Raw genomic sequence first — 20308 nt, 5'->3', positions numbered from 1 at the left:
TGTACAGGTTTTGATAAATCTCCCCCATAGAGATTATACAGCTCTTAATCAATAGCTATCTGTGAGCTCCCCCTAGTGGTGGTTATGATGAGAAGCAACTCAGTACCAGGTTCTCTCCCACTTGCAGCCACCACTAGGGGGAGCTCACAGTATACATATAGAGATTATGCAGATTACGTTAAATTCAATAGCTATCTGTGAGCTCCCCCTAGTGGTGGTCATGATGAAATGCAGTTCAGTGCCATAGTCTATGTCTTATACTGACAAACTCTTCTTTTGTTTACAGGCCTTTCCTTTTACACTCGAGTCTTGGAGAACTGTGAAGATGAGGCGCGATTTGATGAGGTAAGAGGCAGAAATATATATATATATATATATACACATACACATACATACATATATATACATTCTATAGTACATGTGTTGGAGCTGCCTGGCAAAATGTGCTTTATGTTTTCTGTAACTATTACCTATGTGAGATGTTAGTGTTGTTTTTTGTTCCTCCAGTCGCATCCAAAGATGCATCTTCAGTAATCAAATTTGGGTTTCTTGACATTTTTTTTAGCCTGTAGGATCTTAAAGGGGTACTCTGGTGTAAAACTTTTTTTTTATTTATTTTTAAAATCAACTGGTGCCAGAAAGTTAAACAGATTTGTAAATTACTTCTCTTAAAAATGTTTTAATCCTTCCAGTACTTATTAGCTGCTGAATACAACAGAGGAAATTGTTTTATTTTTGGAACACAGAGCTCCCTGCTGACATCACGGGCACAGTGCTCTCTGCTGACACCTCTGTCCATTTTAAGAACTGTCCAGAGTAGGAGAAAATCCCCATAGCAAATATATGCTGCTCTGGACAGTTCCTAAAATGGACAGAGATGTCAGCAGAGAGCACTGTGCTCGTGATGTCAGCAGAGAGCTCTGTGTTCCAAAAAGAAAAGAATTTCCTCTGTAGTATTCAGCAGCTAATAAGTACTGGAAGGATTAAGATTTTTTAATAGAAGTAACTTACAAATCTGTTTAACTTTCTGGCACTAGTTGATTAAAAAAAAAAAAAGTTTTCCACCAGAGTACCCCTTTAAATCTCACTCCTGCCCCCCTCCTGCTTGGTTAGTACTGCAACTTTGCTCCATTAAAAGTGGACGGACCTGAGCTGCAATACAGGGAACGAGCTACGGATTGGGTGTGGCGATATTTTGGGAGAAGGCAACCATGTGACAAACCTTATAAGTGAGGACAATATCTGCAGCGTGCAATGCATTATGGGAGCACAGGTAACAGAATTATGAATGCAGCCCTGGGGGAGGTGACTGAATCATCCTCTTTTTGGCCGGGTTCACACCACGTTTTTGGAATACAGTTCCCGTATATGTTTTCAATTTGAAAACCGTACGGAACCGTAATGAAAGCCGTATGCATTGACTCTCCATTGAAAACCGTATGTCAAAAGATGCATCAGGTTGTGTCCGTTTTGCGTCTTGTACAGTTTTGTCAGTTTTTTTTTCCTGTTCCCAAAACCGTAGCCTACCATGATTTTTGGTCAGGGTGAAAAACTGTATTGAAACGTATAAGTTTTTTTTTTTTTTTTTTCAACATGGGAGTCAATGGTAACCGCACAGAACTGTATGTGCGTAAGGTTCCATCAGGTTTTCACCATACGGTTTTTGACTTTGCACAGTTTTTTTTCTTGGAATTTCAATCAAACAAGTGAAACTTTATTCATAATGGTGGAAAAGTTAAAAACGTATAAGTTTTTTTTCTTAAAAACGGATGCAACCGGACATAATTTTTCAACCGAATACGAATAAAAATTTGTACACACGTTTTGATACAGTTTAGTCAGGTTTTGAGGAATCCGTTTTTTTTATCAAAAACCTGATACAGGAACTGTATCGCAAAAACGTGGTGTGAACCCATCCTTATCCTGTTCCGCCATGTCCTAAGTCATATCTGTTCCTTGGAAAGATGAGTGAACTGTCTGTCTGCCAGTGCCGCTTCTGGTCACCACCCTGCTTTCCTACAGACCTGAACAACAAGTCTGCTAAAATCTGTTCCTGGGAAAGCTGGATTTGATAGCAGAGGTAGGGACTGTAATGGGGACTGAAGCTTAGAAACAGAGAAATGGGGTCTATAGGATCTGAATCCAGGACTAAATCCTAATCTTTGTATCCTAGAGATGGTCTTTACCAGTGGTCTCCAACCTGCGGACCTCCAGATGTTGCAAAACTACAACTCCCAGCATGCCCGGACAGCCAACGGCTGTCCGGGCATGCTGGGAGTTGTAGTTTTGCAACATCTGGAGGTCCGCAGGTTGGAAACCACTGGTCTAAACCCTCGAGACCCTCATGTGAATGTTTACAGCATCTTAAAGGGGTACTCCGGTGGAAAACATTATTATTATTTTTTTTAATCAACTGGTACCAGAATGTTAAACAGATTTGTAAATGACTACAATTTAAAAAATCTTTACCCTTCCAGTACTTTTTAGCAGCTGTATGCTACAGAGGAAATTCTTTTCTTTTGGAATTTCTTTTTTGTCCTGTCCACACTGCTCTCTCCTGACACCTGCTGTCCGTATCAGGAACTGTCCAGAGCAGGAGAAAATCCCCATAGCAAACCTATGCCGCTCTGGACAGTTCTTGACATTGGACAGAAGTGTCAGCAGAGAGCAGTGTGGACAAGAGAAAAATGAAATTCAAAAAGAAAAGAATTTTCTCTGTAGCATACAGCTGCTAAAAAGTACTGGAAGGATTAAGATTTTTTAATAGAAGTCATTTACAAATCTGTTTAACTTTCTGGCACCAGTTGATTAAAAAAAAAAAAAAAAAAAAAAAAAAAAAAAAAGGTTTTCCACCGGAGTACCCCTTTAATCTTGTAATCCACTGAGCTCAATGGCAGCAAACAGTAGACATGAGCGCCACTTGCCGGAGGACGTCTTGTACGACTGTGTTAGAGTATTGACACTAGGCTTAAGGGAAGTGTTTCCAACCAATGTGCCTCCAGCTGTTGAAAAAACTACAACTCCCAGCATGCCCATATAGCCTACTATCTCATCAGTCTTTCAGACTGATTTTGTTGACGCTATGCACTCTGTGCTTTACACTACAGCTCTGCTCCACTATAGAACAGATAAGATCAGTAACTCAACCTTAGCGCCATTTTCTGTAGAGGTCCTAGATCCACATTGCACATCATCGGAGACGCCGTCTGCAGCCGTCCCCCCCATGCTTTAGGCTGGGTTCACACCACGTTTTTGCCGTACTGTTTTCAATCAGTTTTTCTAAAGAAAACCGTATAGCAAAAAAAAACGGATGGAACCGTATGGGAAAAAGTACACCGTACGCGTTTTTAAAAGTGCTTACGGTTCCGTCCGTTTTTATAATAAAAAAAACATACGTTTTTTAAAATATTCTCAATTTTTAATGGGAGGGGTGTTGGGTGGGGACTTTAGGAGGCAAGTGCGCATGTGCAAAGTAAAAACCGTATATGGTTTCCCATATGGAACCGAATACATGTACGTTTCCCATTGACGTCCATGTTAAAAAAAAAACGTATGCGGTTGCAGTGCGGTTTTTAAACCATAGTCAAAATCATGGTTGACCACGGTTTTGACTCCGGTTTAAAAAACGTACTGCAACCGCATACGATATTTAATTTTTTTAACATGGATGTCAATGGGAAACGCACATGCATACGGTTCCATATGGGAAACCGTGTACGGTTCTAACTTTGCTCATGCGCATTTGCATCCTAAAGTCCACACCCAACACCCCTCCCATTAAAAATGGACAACATTTTCAAAAACTTTTCTTTTTTTTTTTTTACAAAAATGGACGGAACCTTATGCATTTTTAAAACCAGTATACGGTTTACTTTTTCTCATACTGTTCCATCCTTTTTTTTTTTGCAATACGGTTTTCTTTAGAAAAACTGATTGAAAACAGTATGGGAAAACCGTGGTGTGAACTGCAGCACTTTTCTTTCAGGCCAGCTGCAATGTGCGGTGCTCGGAGGGAATATTTATATCACAGAAGGATTCTAAACATATAACTAACCTGACGGTGAAAAAAGGAGGTCATCATAATAATACAACCGTAATACAGTACCAGTTTATGGCTTTTCAGGGAATTGTTAGGTCTACAATATAACGGTACAATAGAAAACTGTGGTATCTGCTGGAGAACCATACCCAGGTGCTCGGTCTGCATCACACGCAGCTCATCCTATTGATGTCTCCAGACTGAATAGAGGGATGACAGGAAGATCAACAGAGGCGCTGAAATGTTAGAAGCTGAATAAACAAGCGACGCGTTATATAAGAGGCGCAGAGAATACGGGGAAATGGACAGGAGGCTGACAAGACGGAGCAGAGAAATGTTTACTAGATCACCAATGGATATAACAACTATAATACTGCCTCCTACTGTATATATAAGAATATAACTACTATAATACTGTCCACTATATACAAGAATATCACTACCATAATACTGCTCCTATGTACAAGAATATAACTACTATAATACTACCTCCTATATACAAGAATATAACTACTATAATACTGCTCCTATTTACAAGAATATAACTACTATAATACTGCTCCTATATACAAGAATATAACTGCTATAATACTACCTCCTATATACAAGAATATAACTACTATAATACTGCTCCTATATACAAGAATATAACTACTATAATACTGCTCCTATATACAAGAATATAACTACTATAATACTGCCCCTATATACAAGAATATAACTACTATAATACTGCTCCCTATATACAAGAATATAACTACTATAATACTGCCCCTATATACAAGAATATAACTACTATAATACTGCCCCTATATACAAGAATATATCTACTATAATACTGCTCCTATATACAAGAATATAAATACTATAATACTGCTCCTATATACAAGAATATAACTACTATAATACTGCCTTCTATATACAAGAATATAACTACTATAATACTGCTCCTATGTACAAGAATATAACTACTATAATACTGTTCCTATATAGAGGAATATAACTACTATAATACTGCTCCTATATACAAGAATATAACTACTATAATACTGTTCCTATATACAAGCATATAGCTACTACAATACTGCTCCTATATACAAGAATATAGCTACTACAATACTGCTCCTATATACAAGAATATAACTACTATAATACTGCTCCTATATACAAGAATATAACTACTATAATACTGCTCCTATATACAAGAATATAGCTACTACAATACTGCTCCTATATACAAGAATATAACTACTATAATACTGCTCCTATATACAAGAATATAACTACTATAATACTGCTCCTATATACAAGAATATAACTACTATAATACTTCTCCTATATACAAGAATATAACTACTATAATACTGCTCCTATATACAAGAATATTTCTACTATAATACTGCTCCTATATACAAGAATATAACTACTATAATACTGCTCCTATATACAAGAATATATCTACTATAATACTGCTCCTATATACAAGAATATATCTACTATAATACTGCTCCTATATACAAGAATATAAGTACTATAATATTGTTCCTATATACAAGAATATAACTACTATAATACTGCTCCTATATACAAGAATATAACTACTATAATACTGCTCCTATATACAAGAATATAACTACTATAATACTGCCCCTATATACAAGAATATAACTACTATAATACTGCTCCTATATACAAGAATATAACTACGATAATACTGCTCCTATATACAAGAATATAACTACTACAATACTGTTCCTATATACAAGAATATAGCTACTACAATACTGCTCCTATATACAAGAATATAGCTACTATAATAATGCTCTTTTATACAAGAATATAACTACTATAATACTGCTCCTATATACAAGAATATAACTACTATAATACTGCTCCTATATACAAGAATATAACTACTATAATACTGCTCCTATATACAAGAATATAACTACTATAATACTGCTCCTATATACAAGAATATAACTACTATAATACTGCTCCTATATACAAGAATATAACTACTATAATACTGCCTCCTATATACAAGAATATAACTACTATAACACTGCTCCTATATACAGGAATATAACTACTATAATACTGCTCCTATATACAAGAATATTACTACTATAATACTGCTCCTATATACAAGAATATAACTACTATAATACTGCTCCTATATACAAGAATATAACTACTATAATACTGCTCCTATATACAAGAATATAACTACTATAATACTGCTCCTATATACAAGAATATATCTACTATAATACTGCTCCTATATACAAGAATATAACTACTATAATACTGCTCCTATATACAAGAATATAACTACTATAATACTGTTCCTATATACAAGAATATAACTACTATAATACTGCTCCTATATACAAGAATATAACTACTATAATACTGCCCCTATATACAAGAATATAACTACTATAATACTGCTCCTATATACAAGAATATAACTACTATAATACTGCTCCTATATACAAGAATATAACTACTATAATACTGCCCCTATATACAAGAATATATCTACTATAATACTACTCCTATATATAAGAATATAACTACTATAATACTGATCCTATATACAAGAATATAACTACTATAACACTGCTCCTATATACAGGAGTATAACTACTATATTACTGCTCCTATATACAAGAATATAACTACTATAATACTGCTCCTATATACAAGAATATAACTACTATAATACTGTCTCCTATATACAAGAATATATCTAATATAATACTGCTCCTATATACAAGAATATAACTACTATAATACTGCTCCTATATACAAGAATATAACTACTATAATACTGCTCCTATATACAAGAATATAACTACTATAATACTGCTCCTATATACAAGAATATAACTACTATAATACTGCTCCTATATACAAGAATATAACTACTATAATACTGTCTCCTATATACAAGAATATATCTAATATAATACTGCTCCTATATATAAGAATATAACTACTGTAATACTGCCCCTATATACAAGAATATAACTACTATAATACTGCCCCTATATACAAGAATATAACTACTATAATACTGCTCCTATATACAAGAATATAACTACTATAATACTGTCTCCTATATACAAGAATATATCTAATATAATACTGCTCCTATATACAAGAATATAACTACTATAATACTGTCTCCTATATACAAGAATATAACTACTATAATACTGCCTCCTATATACAAGAATATAACTACTATAATACTGCTCCTATATACAAGAATATAACTACTATAATACTGCTCCTATATACAAGAATATAACTACTATAATACTGCTCCTATATACAAGAATATAACTACTATAATACTGTCTCCTATATACAAGAATATAACTACTATAATACTGCCCCTATATACAAGAATATAACTACTATAATACTGCTCCTATATACAAGGATATAACTACTATTATCCTGCCCTATGATACGTATGGTGTATGGTGATGTATGATAGTTCACACTCTTCATATTGCGGTATAATATATCTGCAGTGATAGTATAACGTGGCGCCCCCTGTCTGTATTCCTGTATAATAGGATAATTAGATATCCTCCTCTGTTTACCGTCGGGGTCTTTCTTATAGGATGTGGATCCAGATTATATCACTTACAGAACTTGGCAGCTCAGTCTCCTGGAAGGAATGAGGATATTACCGCCTTCTCCGCTTCTCACGATTTTGCTTCATTAATTGGAAACAAAAGGAATAGTACAGATTCGGCGCTTGTCGGGAGCGACAGGATATCTGCAAATATCAAAGGAGCGGGATTAACTCTCCGTCTGCTGGTTCTTGTCGTTGGTGTAGTAGAAATGTATCCAGGCTACATTATGTCTCTAGGATTTCTCATCTGTACCAGATTATAGAAAGGATTCTGAACTATTAGATGAGTAATGTAAACCGTATATGTAACACACTCTTTATTATGTGCTAGTCCTGGGACCCCTCTACATATTTATATACTCACTGGCCACTTTACTATGTACACGTCTCTAGTCCCGGGTTAGACCCACTATATACACTATATACACATATATATATTTATACTTTCTACAAGACACTGGAATCATTCCTCAGAGATTTTGCTCCATATAGACATGATGACATCACACAGCTCCTCCCTATAGACATGATGACATCACACAGTTCCTCCCTATAGACATGATGACATCACACAGCTCCTCCCTATAGACATGATGACATCACACAGTTCCTTCATATAGACATGATGACATCACACAGTTCCTCCATATAGACATGATGACATCACACAGTTCCTCCATATAGACATGATGACATCACACAGTTCCTCCTTATAGACATGATGACATCACACAGTTCCTCCATATAGACATGATGACATCACACAGTTCCTCCTTATAGACATGATGACATCACACAGTTCCTTCATATGGACGTGATGACATCACACAGTTCCTCCATATGGAAATGATGACATCACACAGTTCCTCCATATGGACATGATGACATCACACAGTTCCTCCATATGGACATGATGACATCACACAGTTCCTCCATATGGACATGATGACATCACACAGTTCCTCCATATGGACATGATGACATCACACAGTTCCTCCATATGGACATGATGACATCACACAGTTCCTCTATATACCAGGCTCAGTTGGTACTAAGGGTCCCAAAGTGTGCCCGGAAAGTGTCCCCTCCACCATGACTCCACCACCACTGCTGATACAAGGCAGGATGGATCCATGCTTTGTTGTTTACACCCTATTCTGACCCTGTCATCTGATGTCACAGCTGGAATGGAGTCTTATCAGACCCGAAAACGTTCTTCCAGTCTCCACTGTCCAGTTTTGGGGACCTATGTGAATTGTAGCCTTAGTTTCCTGTTCTTAGCTGACAGTTGTGGCCCCCGGTGTGATCTTCTGCTGGACATGTTGTGCAGTCAGAGATGGTATTCTTCAGACCTTGGTTGTTACCAGTGGTTATTTGAGTTACTGTTTCCTGTCATCCCGAACCAGTCTGCCCATTCTTCTCTGGCATCAAGGTATTTTTCTCCACAAAACTGTCGTTCACTGGGTATTTTCTTTTTTTCGGACCATTTTCTGTAAACCCTAGAGATGTTTGTGGGTGAGAATCCCAGTAGATCAGCAGATTGTGAAATCCCCTGACCGGCCCATCTGGCATCAACAACCATGACACCTTCACAGTTCTTTACATTCCCTTTCTTCCTCATTCTGATGCTCGGTTTAAACTTCAGCAAGTTGTTTTGACCGCGTTTACATGCCTAAATGCATTGAGTTGCTGCCATTTGTTTACAAGCAATTGAGCAGGTGACCTAATAAAGTGTCCAGTGAGTGTATAATCTAATGATGTATAACCTCTAGACCAGAGGTCTTCAACCTGCGGACCTCCAGATGTTGCAAAACTACAACTCCCAGCATGCCCGGACAGCCATTGGCTGTCCGGGCATGCTGGGAGTTGTAGTTTTGCAACAGCTGGAAGTCTGCAGGTTGAAAACCACTGCTCTAGACGGCCCCAAAGCTCGGACCCCTCCCCTTTCTATAACTTAGGGGATAAGTTATATTGCATTACAGATCTCCTTTAAGTTATATTTTTCCTTACCAAGACGTATTTATTTTTTAGTATTTGGAAACAAAGACCCTGTAGTGGGCGCTGTTCCTGGTTCCTGGAATAAAGTAATGTCTAATTTATGGATGTGTTTCCATATTCAGTAAAGTAATATAGTTTATAAGGTTGAAAAAAGAGCAGAGTCCATCAAGTTCACCCTATATCCCTAATAAGTCCCTACTGAGTTGATCCAGAGGAGGCAAAAAACCCTCAGACTAGAGGTAAAAATTCCTTCCCGACTCCAAATATGGCATCAGAATAAATCCCTGGATCAACGTTCTGTCCCTATAAATCTACTATACATAACCATCAATGTTCTTATTCTCCAAAAATGCATCTAGACCCTCTTTAAACTCTCCTACAGAGTTCCCCATGACCCCCTCCTCTGGGAGAGAATTCCACAGTCTCACTGCTCTTACAGTAAAGAACCCCCGTCTGTGCTGGTGTAGAAACCTTCTTTGCTCTAGACGTAGAGGATGTCCCCTTGTTATATATACAGTCCTGATATATTATATATATTATTAGGTCACCTCCTTGTTATATATACAGTCCTGGGTATAAATAGATCATGGAGAGATCTCTGTACTGTCCTGATATATTATATATATATTATTAGGTCACTTCCTTGTTATATATACAGTCCTGATATATTATATATATTATTAGGTCACTTCCTTGTTATATACACAGTCCTGGGTATAAATAGATCATGGAGAGATCTCTGTACAGTCCCCTGATATATTTATACATAGTTATCAGGTCGCCCCTAAACCTTCTTTTTTCTAAACTAAATAACCCTAATTCTGATAATCTTTCTGGGTCCTGTAGTCCTCCCATTCCTCGTATTACTCTGGTTGCCCGTATTTGAACCCTCTCCAGCTCCACTATATCTTTCTTGTGCACTGGTGCCCAGTACTGTACACAGTATTCTATGTGTGGTTTGACCAGTACTGTACACAGTATGCTATGTGTGGTCTGACCAGTACTGTACACAGTATTCCATGTGTGATCTGACCAGTACTGTACACAGTATTCTATGTGTGGTCTGACCAGTACTGTACACAGTATTTTATGTGTGATCTTACCAGTACTGTACACAGTATTCCATGTGTGGTCTGACCAGTCCTGTACACAGTATTCTATGTGTGGTTTGACCAGTACTGTACACAGTATTCTATGTGTGGTTTGACCAGTACTGTACACAGTATTCTATGTGTGGTTTGACCAGTACTGTACACAGTATTCCATGTGTGGTCTGACCAGTACTGTACACAGTATTCCATGTGTGGTCTGACCAGTACTGTACACAGTATTCCATGTGTGGTTTGACCAGTACTGTACATAGTATTCCATGTGTGGTTTGACCAGTACTGTACACAGTATTCCATGTGTGGTCTGACCAGTCCTGTACACAGTATTCTATGTGTGGTTTGACCAGTACTGTACACAGTATTCTATGTGTGGTTTGACCAGTACTGTACACAGTATTCTATGTGTGGTTTGACCAGTACTGTACACAGTATTCCATGTGTGGTTTGACCAGTACTGTACACAGTATTCCATGTGTGGTCTGACCAGTACTGTACACAGTATTCCATGTGTGGTTTGACCAGTACTGTACACAGTATTCCATGTGTGGTTTGACCAGTACTGTACACAGTATTCCATGTGTGGTCTGACCAGTACTGTACACAGTATTCCATGTGTGGTCTGACCAGTACTGTACACAGTATTCTATGTGTGGTCTGTCCAGTACTGTACACAGTATTCTATGTGTGGTCTGACCAGTACTGTACACAGTATTCTATGTGTGGTCTGTCCAGTACTGTACACAGTATTCTATGTGTGGTCTGACCAGTACTGTACACAGTATTCTATGTGTGGTCTGACCAGTACTGTACACATTATTCTATGTGTGGTCTGACCAGTACTGTACACATTATTCTATGTGTGGTCTGACCAGTACTGTACACAGTATTCTATGTGTGGTCTGACCAGTACTGTACACATTATTCTATGTGTGGTCTGACCAGTACTGTACACAGTATTCTATGTGTGGTCTGACCAGTACTGTACACAGTATTCTATGTGTGGTCTGACCAGTACTGTACACAGTATTCCATGTGTGGTCTGACCAGTACTGTACACAGTATTTTATGTGTGATCTTACCAGTCCTGTACACAGTATTCTATGTGTGGTTTGACCAGTACTGTACACAGTATTCTATGTGTGGTTTGACCAGTACTGTACACAGTATTCTATGTGTGGTTTGACCAGTACTGTACACAGTATTCTATGTGTGGTCTGACCAGTACTGTACACAGTATTCCATGTGTGGTCTGACCAGTACTGTACACAGTATTCCATGTGTGGTCTGACCAGTACTGTACACAGTATTCCATGTGTGGTCTGACCAGTACTGTACACAGTATTCCATGTGTGGTCTGACCAGTACTGTACACAGTATTCCATGTGTGGTCTGACCAGTACTGTACACAGTATTCCATGTGTGGTCTGACCAGTACTGTACACAGTATTCCATGTGTGGTCTGACCAGTACTGTGCACAGTATTCCATGTGTGGTCTGACCAGTACTGTACACAGTATTCCATGTGTGGTCTGACCAGTACTGTACACAGTATTCTATGTGTGGTCTGACCAGTACTGTACACAGTATTCTATGTGTGGTCTGATCAGTACTGTACACAGTATTCTATGTGTGGTCTGACCAGTACTGTACACAGTATTCTATGTTTGGTCTGACCAGTACTGTGCACATTTTTCTATGTGTGGTCTGACCAGTACTGTGCACAGTATTCCATGTGTGGTCTGACCAGTACTGTGCACAGTATTCCATGTGTGGTCTGACCAGTACTGTGCACAGTATTCCATGTGTGGTCTGACCAGTACTGTACACAGTATTCCATGTGTGGTCTGACCAGTACTGTGCACAGTATTCCATGTGTGGTCTGACCAGTACTGTACACAGTATTCCATGTGTGGTCTGACCAGTACTGTACACAGTATTCCATGTGTGGTCTGACCAGTACTGTACACAGTATTCCATGTGTGGTCTGACCAGTTCTGTACACAGAATTCCATGTGTGGTCTCACCAGTACTGTACACAGTATTCTATGTTTGGTCTGACCAGTACTGTACACATTTTTCTATGTGTGGTCTGACCAGTACTGTGCACAGTATTCCATGTGTGGTCTGACCAGTACTGTACACAGTATTCTATGTTTGGTCTGACCAGTACTGTACACATTTTTCTATGTGTGGTCTGACCAGTACTGTACACATTTTTCTATGTGTGGTTTGACCAGTACTGTACACAGTATTCTATGTGTGGTTTGACCAGTACTGTACACAGTATTGTATGTGTGGTCTGACCAGTACTGTACACAATATTCTATGTGTGTTTTGACCAGTACTGTACACAATATTCTATGTGTGTTTTGACCAGTACTGTACACAGTATTCTATGTGTGGTCTGACCAGTACTGTACACAGTATTCTATGTGTGGTCTGACCAGTACTGTACACAGTATTCTATGTGTGGTCTGACCAGTACTGTACACAGTATTCTACGTGTGGTCTGACAAGTACTGTACACAGTATTCTACGTGTGGTCTGACCAGTACTGTACACAGTATTCTATGTGTGGTCTGACCAGTACTGTACACAGTATTCTATGTGTGGTCTGACCAGTACTGTACACAGTATTCTATGTGTGGTCTGACTAGTGATTTGTACAGCGGTAGAATTATTTCCTTGTCGTGGGCATCTATGCCCCTATTGATGCACCCCATGATTTTATTTGCCTTGGCAGCAGCTGCCCGACACTGGTCACTACAGCTAAATTTACTGTTAACTAAGACTCCCTAGTCTTGTTCCATGTCAGTCATCCCAAGTTTTCTCCCATTTAATACATAATCCCAGCCCGGATATTTCCTCCCCATGTACATTACCTTACATTTATCAGTGTTGAACCTCATCTGCCACTTCCCAGCCCAAACCTCCAACCTATCCAGATCCATTTGTAACAGTTCACTGTCCTCTATTGTGTTATCTGTTATACACAGTGCACTGTCCTCTATAGTGTTATCTACGATACGCAGTTCACTGTCCTCTATTGTGTAATCTGCTATACACAGTGCACTGTCATCTATAGTGTTTACCGCTTTACAGAGTTTAGTATCATCTACAAAGATTGCTACTTTACTATTCAACCCCTCTACAAGGTCATTAATAAATATATTAAATAGAACAGGACCCAAGAGGGACCCCTGTGGTCCCCACTAGTAACAGTCACCCAATCAGAATAAGTACCATTAACAACCACCCTCTGTTTCCTATCATTGAGCCAGTTGCTTACCCACTTAAACACATTCTCCCCCAGCCCAATCCTTCTCATTTTATGCACCAACCTTTTATGTGGCACCGCATCAAATGCTTTGGAAAAATCCAGATATACGACATCCAGCAATTGCCCCTGGTCCAGTCTGGAGCTCACCTCCTCATAAAAGCGGATCAGGTTAGTTTGACAAGATCAATCCCTCATAAATCCATGCTGATACGTTGTCATACATTTATTTTTATCAACATATTCCAAAATAGCATCTCTTAGAAAACCCTCAAACAATTTACATACAACAGAGGTTAAACTAACAGGTCTATAATTCCTTGGGTCACCTTTTGATCCCTTTTTAAATATTGGTATCACATTTCCCATGCGCCAGTCCTGGGGGACAGTCCCTGTTACTATAGATTCCCTGAATATTAAAAATAGGGGTCTGTCTATTACATTACTTAATTCCTTTAGAATACGAGGTTGAATGCCATCTGGACCTGGTGATTTGTCTATTTTTATTTTTTGTAGGCGGCACTGTACTTCTTCCTGGGTTAGACAGGTGACCTGTACCGGGGAGTTTACCTTATCTCGCTGTATTTCACCTGGCATTTCATTTTCCTCGGTGAATACAGTGGAGAAGAATTTGTTTAATATGTTACCATGTTACTAAGTTACTAGGTAAAACCAATGGCACGTTTCGGAGTTAAACCCTCCTTCCTCAGATTGGTAGTTTGGGTTCCTGTTCCAGCATGGCTGCACTCCAGTACACACAGCAAGGTCCATAAAGACAACGAGGAGGAGTCTAGTATATAAGGACATGGAGGAGGAGTCTGGCCCATAAAGTCATGGAGCAGGAGTCTAGCAAATAAAGTCACGGAGGGGGAGTCTGATAAATAAAAACATGGATGAGGAGTCTGGTACATAAAGACATGGGGAAGGAGTCTGATCCATAAAGTCAAAGAGGAGTCTGGTCCATAAAGACATGGAGGAGGAGTCTGGTACATAAAGACATGGGGGAGGAGTCTGATTCATAAAGACAAAGAGGAGTCTGGTACATAAAGTCATGGAGGAGGGGTCTGGTCCATAAAGACATTGAGGGGGAGTCTGGTCTATAAAGACATGGAGGGGGAGTCTGGTCCATAAAGACATGGAGGTGGAGTCTGGTCTATAAAGACATGGAGGGGGAGTCTGGTCCATAAAGACATTGAGGAGGAGTCTGGTCCATAAAGACATAGAGGAGGAGTCTGGTCTATAAAGACATGGAGGGGGAGTCTGGTCTATAAAGACATGGAGGAGGAGTCTGGTGCATAAAGACATGGAGGGGGAGTAGGGTCTATAAAGACATGGAGGAGGAGTCTGGTCTATAAAGACATGGAGGAGGAGTCTGGTCCATAAAGACATTGAGGAGGAGTCTGGTCCATAAAGACATGGAGGAGGAGTCTGGTCTATAAAGACATGGAGGAGGAGTCTGCTACATAAAAACATGGAAAATGGGTCTGGTCCATAAAGACATTGAGGGGGAGTCTGGCACATAAATACACGAAGGGGAATCTGGTCTATAAAGACATGGAGGGGGAATCTGGTCTATAAAGACATGGAGGGGGAGTCTGGTCTGTAAAGACGTGGAGGAGGAGTCTGGTCTATAAATACATGAAGGGGAGTCTGGTCCATAAAGACATTGAGGGGGAGTTTGGTCTATAAAGACATGGAGGGGGAGTCTGGTCCATAAAGACATGGAGGAGGAGTCTGGTCTATAAAGGCATGGAGGAGGAGTCTGGTCTATAAAGACACAGAGGGGGAGTCTGGTCCATAAAGACATGGAGGAGGAGTCTGGTCTATAAAGACATGGAGGGGGAGTCTGGTCTATAAAGACATGGAAGGGGAGTCTGGTCCATAAAGACATGGAGGAGGAGTCTGGTCCATAAATACATGGGGGAGGAGTCTGGTCCATAAAGACATGGAAGGGGAGTCTGGCCCATAAAGACATGGAGGGGGAGTCTGGTCCATAAAGACATGGAGGAGGAGTCTGGTCTATAAAGACATGGAGGAGGAGTCTAGTCTATAAAGACATGGAGGGGGAGTCTGGTCCATAAAGACATGGAGGAGGAGTCTGGTCTATAAAGACATGGAGGGGGAGTCTGGTCTATAAAGACATGGAGGGGGAGTCTGGTCCATAAAGACATGAAGGAGGAGTCTGGTCCATAAATACATGGGGGAGGAGTCTGGTCCATAAAGACATGGAGGGGGAGTCTGGTCCATAAAGACATGGAGGAGGAGTCTGGTCCATAAACACATGGGGGTGGAGTCTGGTCCATAAAGACATGGGGGTGGAGTCTGGTCCATAAAGACATGGGGGAGGAGTCTGGTCTATAAAGACATGGAGGAGGAGTCTGGTGTAGAAGAGCCCAGTCCTCATTCCATCGAACACATATGGAATGAACTAGACTAGAGATTGTGAGCCAAGACTACTCCTTCATCATCAGTGTCTGACCTCACAAATGTTCTTCTGGGTAAAGAGTAAAAATTTCCTCAGACACCTCTAAGTGAATTCTCCCAACAGAGGCCCAAAGAATGGATCGCGGCCCTTCCATTGGCGGAACACAGGGGGAGATACATAATACACATGGGAGATACATAATACACCGAGGTGGTCACAGAATGTTCTGCTGTATAATAGACTGCCTTCCCTGATGCACAGACGGGTTTCTCTCACATGAGAAGATACACAGAACACAAAACAAGCATCCTGCGATTTTAGTGCACGTAGCCACAGGGGGCGCTGTGGACAACACAGAGATCATTTCCCAATGTAGACCAGACTTGCTCCACTGTCTGTAACTTTTGCCTACACTGCATTTAGTTTCAATGAGATTCTGCACCTCTTATTTATTTGTGCAGTAATGTTAAACATTTTCTCATTGATAGACACCCCCTCCCCCCCCGCCCCCCCCCCCCCCCCCCCCCCTGGTCCTGTGCGCTGCAGATCTGTACAGTCACCTCTGCTTGGCCGGATAATTCCATTTTCTAGATAAATATTTTTAGCCTCAGCCTCTCATCCGAAAAAAGTGCTTTATAAGGTTATTTATTTCTCCATTTGAAGCTGCTAAAACCATTTCCCAGTTATCTAAAGCATAAAGTGGACTCTAATAAATGAGCCGGACCGGAGCCAGCAGCGGCCAACGCTTCCTCGTAAGATCAGCGGCGTGAAAACTGATTAAATACGAAGGGGAAATCGAGAGAAAGAATCAGAAGAAGCGATATAGACATTAAGAAGAGCAGAGGCTGGAACAACCAGTCCAAGATATCAGGACTCCTCATGTATCTACTGAGCGTCTTATGTTATCAGAAGAGACAGAAGAGAAAACCAAATCCAAGCCTGATGGAGCAGAGACGTCACTACATGTGAGGAGAGCGTGAAATCCGGAGAGTAGAGCGAAAGATTGGATTCTGTAATACAGGAGATAATTACAAAACACCCAGATCAATGGCAAAGAGAGGAAGACAAAAGAGAGGAAGATAATATGGTCACTACAAGAATATATCTAAGCATATAACTACTATAATACTGCTCCTATATACAAGAATATACCTACTATAATACTGCCTCCTATATACAAGAATATAACTACTATAATACTGCCTCCTATGTACAAGAATATATATACTATAATACTGCTCCTATATACAAGAATATAACTACTATAATACTGCTCCTATATACAAGAATATAACTACTACAATACTGCCCCTATATACAAGAATATATATACTATAATACTGCTCCTATATACAAGAATATAACTACTATAATACTGCTCCTATATACAAGAATATAACTACTATAATACTGCTCCTATATACAAGAATATAACTACTATAATACTGCTCCTATATACAAGAATATAACTACTATAATACTGCTCCTATATACAAGAATATAACTACTATAATACTGCTCCTATATACAGGAATATAACTACTATAATACTGCCTCTTGTATACAAGAATATAACTACTATAATACTGCTCCTTTATACAAGAATATAACTACTATAATACTGCTCCTATATACAAGAATATACCTACTATAATACTGCTCCTATATACAAGAATATAACTACTATAATACTGCTCCTATATACAGGAATATAACTACTATAATACTGCCTCTTGTATACAAGAATATAACTACTATAATACTGCTCCTATATACAAGAATATAACTACTATAATACTGCTCCTATATACAAGAATATAACTACTATAATACTGTTCCCTATATACAAGAATATAACTACTATAATACTGCTCCTATATACAAGAATATATCTACTATAATACTGCTCCTATATACAAGAATATAACTACTATAATATTGCTGCTATATACAAGAATATAACTACTATAATACTGCTCCTATATACAAGAATATAACTACTATAATACTGTTCCTGTTACGCCTAGCGCTCCGGGTCCCCGCTCCTCCCCGGAGCGCTCACGGCGTCCTTCTCCCTGCAGCTCCCCGGTCAGCGCTGACCGGGAGCGCTGCTCTGCCATGGCCGTTGGGGATGCGATTCGCACAGCGGGACGCGCCCGCTCGCGAATCGCATCCCAGGTCACTTACCCGTTCCCGTCTCCTGCGGTCATGTGCTGGCGCGCGCGGCTCCGCTCTCTAGGGCGCGCGCGCGCCAGCTCCCTGAGACTTAAAGGGCCAGTGCACCAATGATTGGTGCCTGGCCCAATTAGCTTAATTGGTTCCCACCTGTTCCCTGGCTATATCTAGTCTCCTCCCTTGCACTCCCTTGCCGGATCTTGTTGCCTTAGTGCCAGTGAAAGCGTTCCTTGTGTGTTCAATAGCCTGTGTACCAGTACCTTTGCTATCTCCCCTGACTACGAACCTTGCCGCCTGCCCCCGACCTTCTGCTACGTCCGACCTTGCTACTGCCTACTCCCTTGTACCTCGCCTATCTTCAGTATCTTCAGCAGCCAGAGAGGTGAGCCGTTGCTAGTGGATACGACCTGGTCACTACCGCCGCAGCAAGACCATCCCGCTTTGCGGCGGGCTCTGGTGAAAACCTGTAGTGGCTTAGAACCGGTCCACTAGCGCGGTCCTCGCCATCCCTCTCTGGCACAGAGGATCCACTACCTGCCAGCCGGCATCGTGACAGTTCCCTATATACAAGAATATAACTACTATAATACTGCTCCTATATACAAGAATATAACTACTATAATACTGCTCCTATATACAAGAATATAACTACTATAATACTGCTCCTATATACAAGAATATAACTACTATAATACTGCTCCTATATACAAGAATATATCTACTATAATACTGCTCCTGTATACAAGAATATAACTACTATAGTACTGCCCCTATAGACAAGAATATAACTACTATAATACTGCTCCTATATACAAGAATATAACTACTATAATACTGCTCCTATATACAAGAATATAACTACTATAATACTGCTCCTATATACAAGAATATAACTACTATAATACTGCTCCTATATACAAGAATATAACTACTATAATACTGCTCCTATATACAAGAATATAACTACTATAATACTGCCTCCTATGTACAAGAATATAACTACTGTAATACTGCTCCTATATACAAGAATATAACTACTATAATACTGCCTCCTATGTACAAGAATATAACTACTATAATACTGCTCCTATATACAAGAATATAACTACTATAATTCTGCTCCTATATACAAGAATATAACTACTATAATACTGCCTCCTATGTACAAGAATATAACTACTGTAATACTGCTCCTATATACAAGAATATAACTACTATAATACTGCTCCTATATACAAGAATATAACTACTATAATACTGCCCCTATATACAAGAATATAACTACTATAATACTGCTCCTATATACAAGAATATAACTACTATAATACTGCTCCTATATACAAGAATATAACTACTATAATACTGCCTCATATATACAAGAATATAACTACTATAATACTGCTCCTATATACAAGAATACAACTACTATAATACTGCTCCTATATACAAGAATATAACTACTATAATACTGCTCCTATATACAAGAATATAACTACTATAATACTGCTCCTATATACAAGAATATAACTACTATAATACTGCTCCTATATACAAGAATATAACTACTATAATACTACTCCTATATACAAGAATACAACTACTATAATACTGCTCCTATATACAAGAATAT

The 20308-nt window shown here is 39.2% G+C and overlaps 1 protein-coding gene across 13 annotated transcripts in view; it reads left to right on the top strand.

The window, feature by feature from the left end:
• OTOF (otoferlin) overlaps positions 1-20308 on the top strand; it is a 433471-nt gene that overhangs the window by 122369 nt on the left and 290794 nt on the right. For all 13 annotated transcript variants that reach the window (XM_056563722.1, XM_056563719.1, XM_056563725.1 and 10 more), the window contains exon 2: positions 287-345. In XM_056563722.1, the coding sequence (XP_056419697.1) occupies positions 287-345 (59 nt within the window). The remainder of the gene's footprint in view (positions 1-286; positions 346-20308) is intronic.

This window comes from Hyla sarda, chromosome 3 (assembly GCF_029499605.1).
Source record: "Hyla sarda isolate aHylSar1 chromosome 3, aHylSar1.hap1, whole genome shotgun sequence".
In the NCBI taxonomy this organism is placed as follows: Eukaryota; Metazoa; Chordata; class Amphibia; order Anura; family Hylidae; genus Hyla; species Hyla sarda.
Note: the sequence above shows the minus strand (reverse complement) of the source record. Positions and strands in the feature narration are given on the sequence as shown.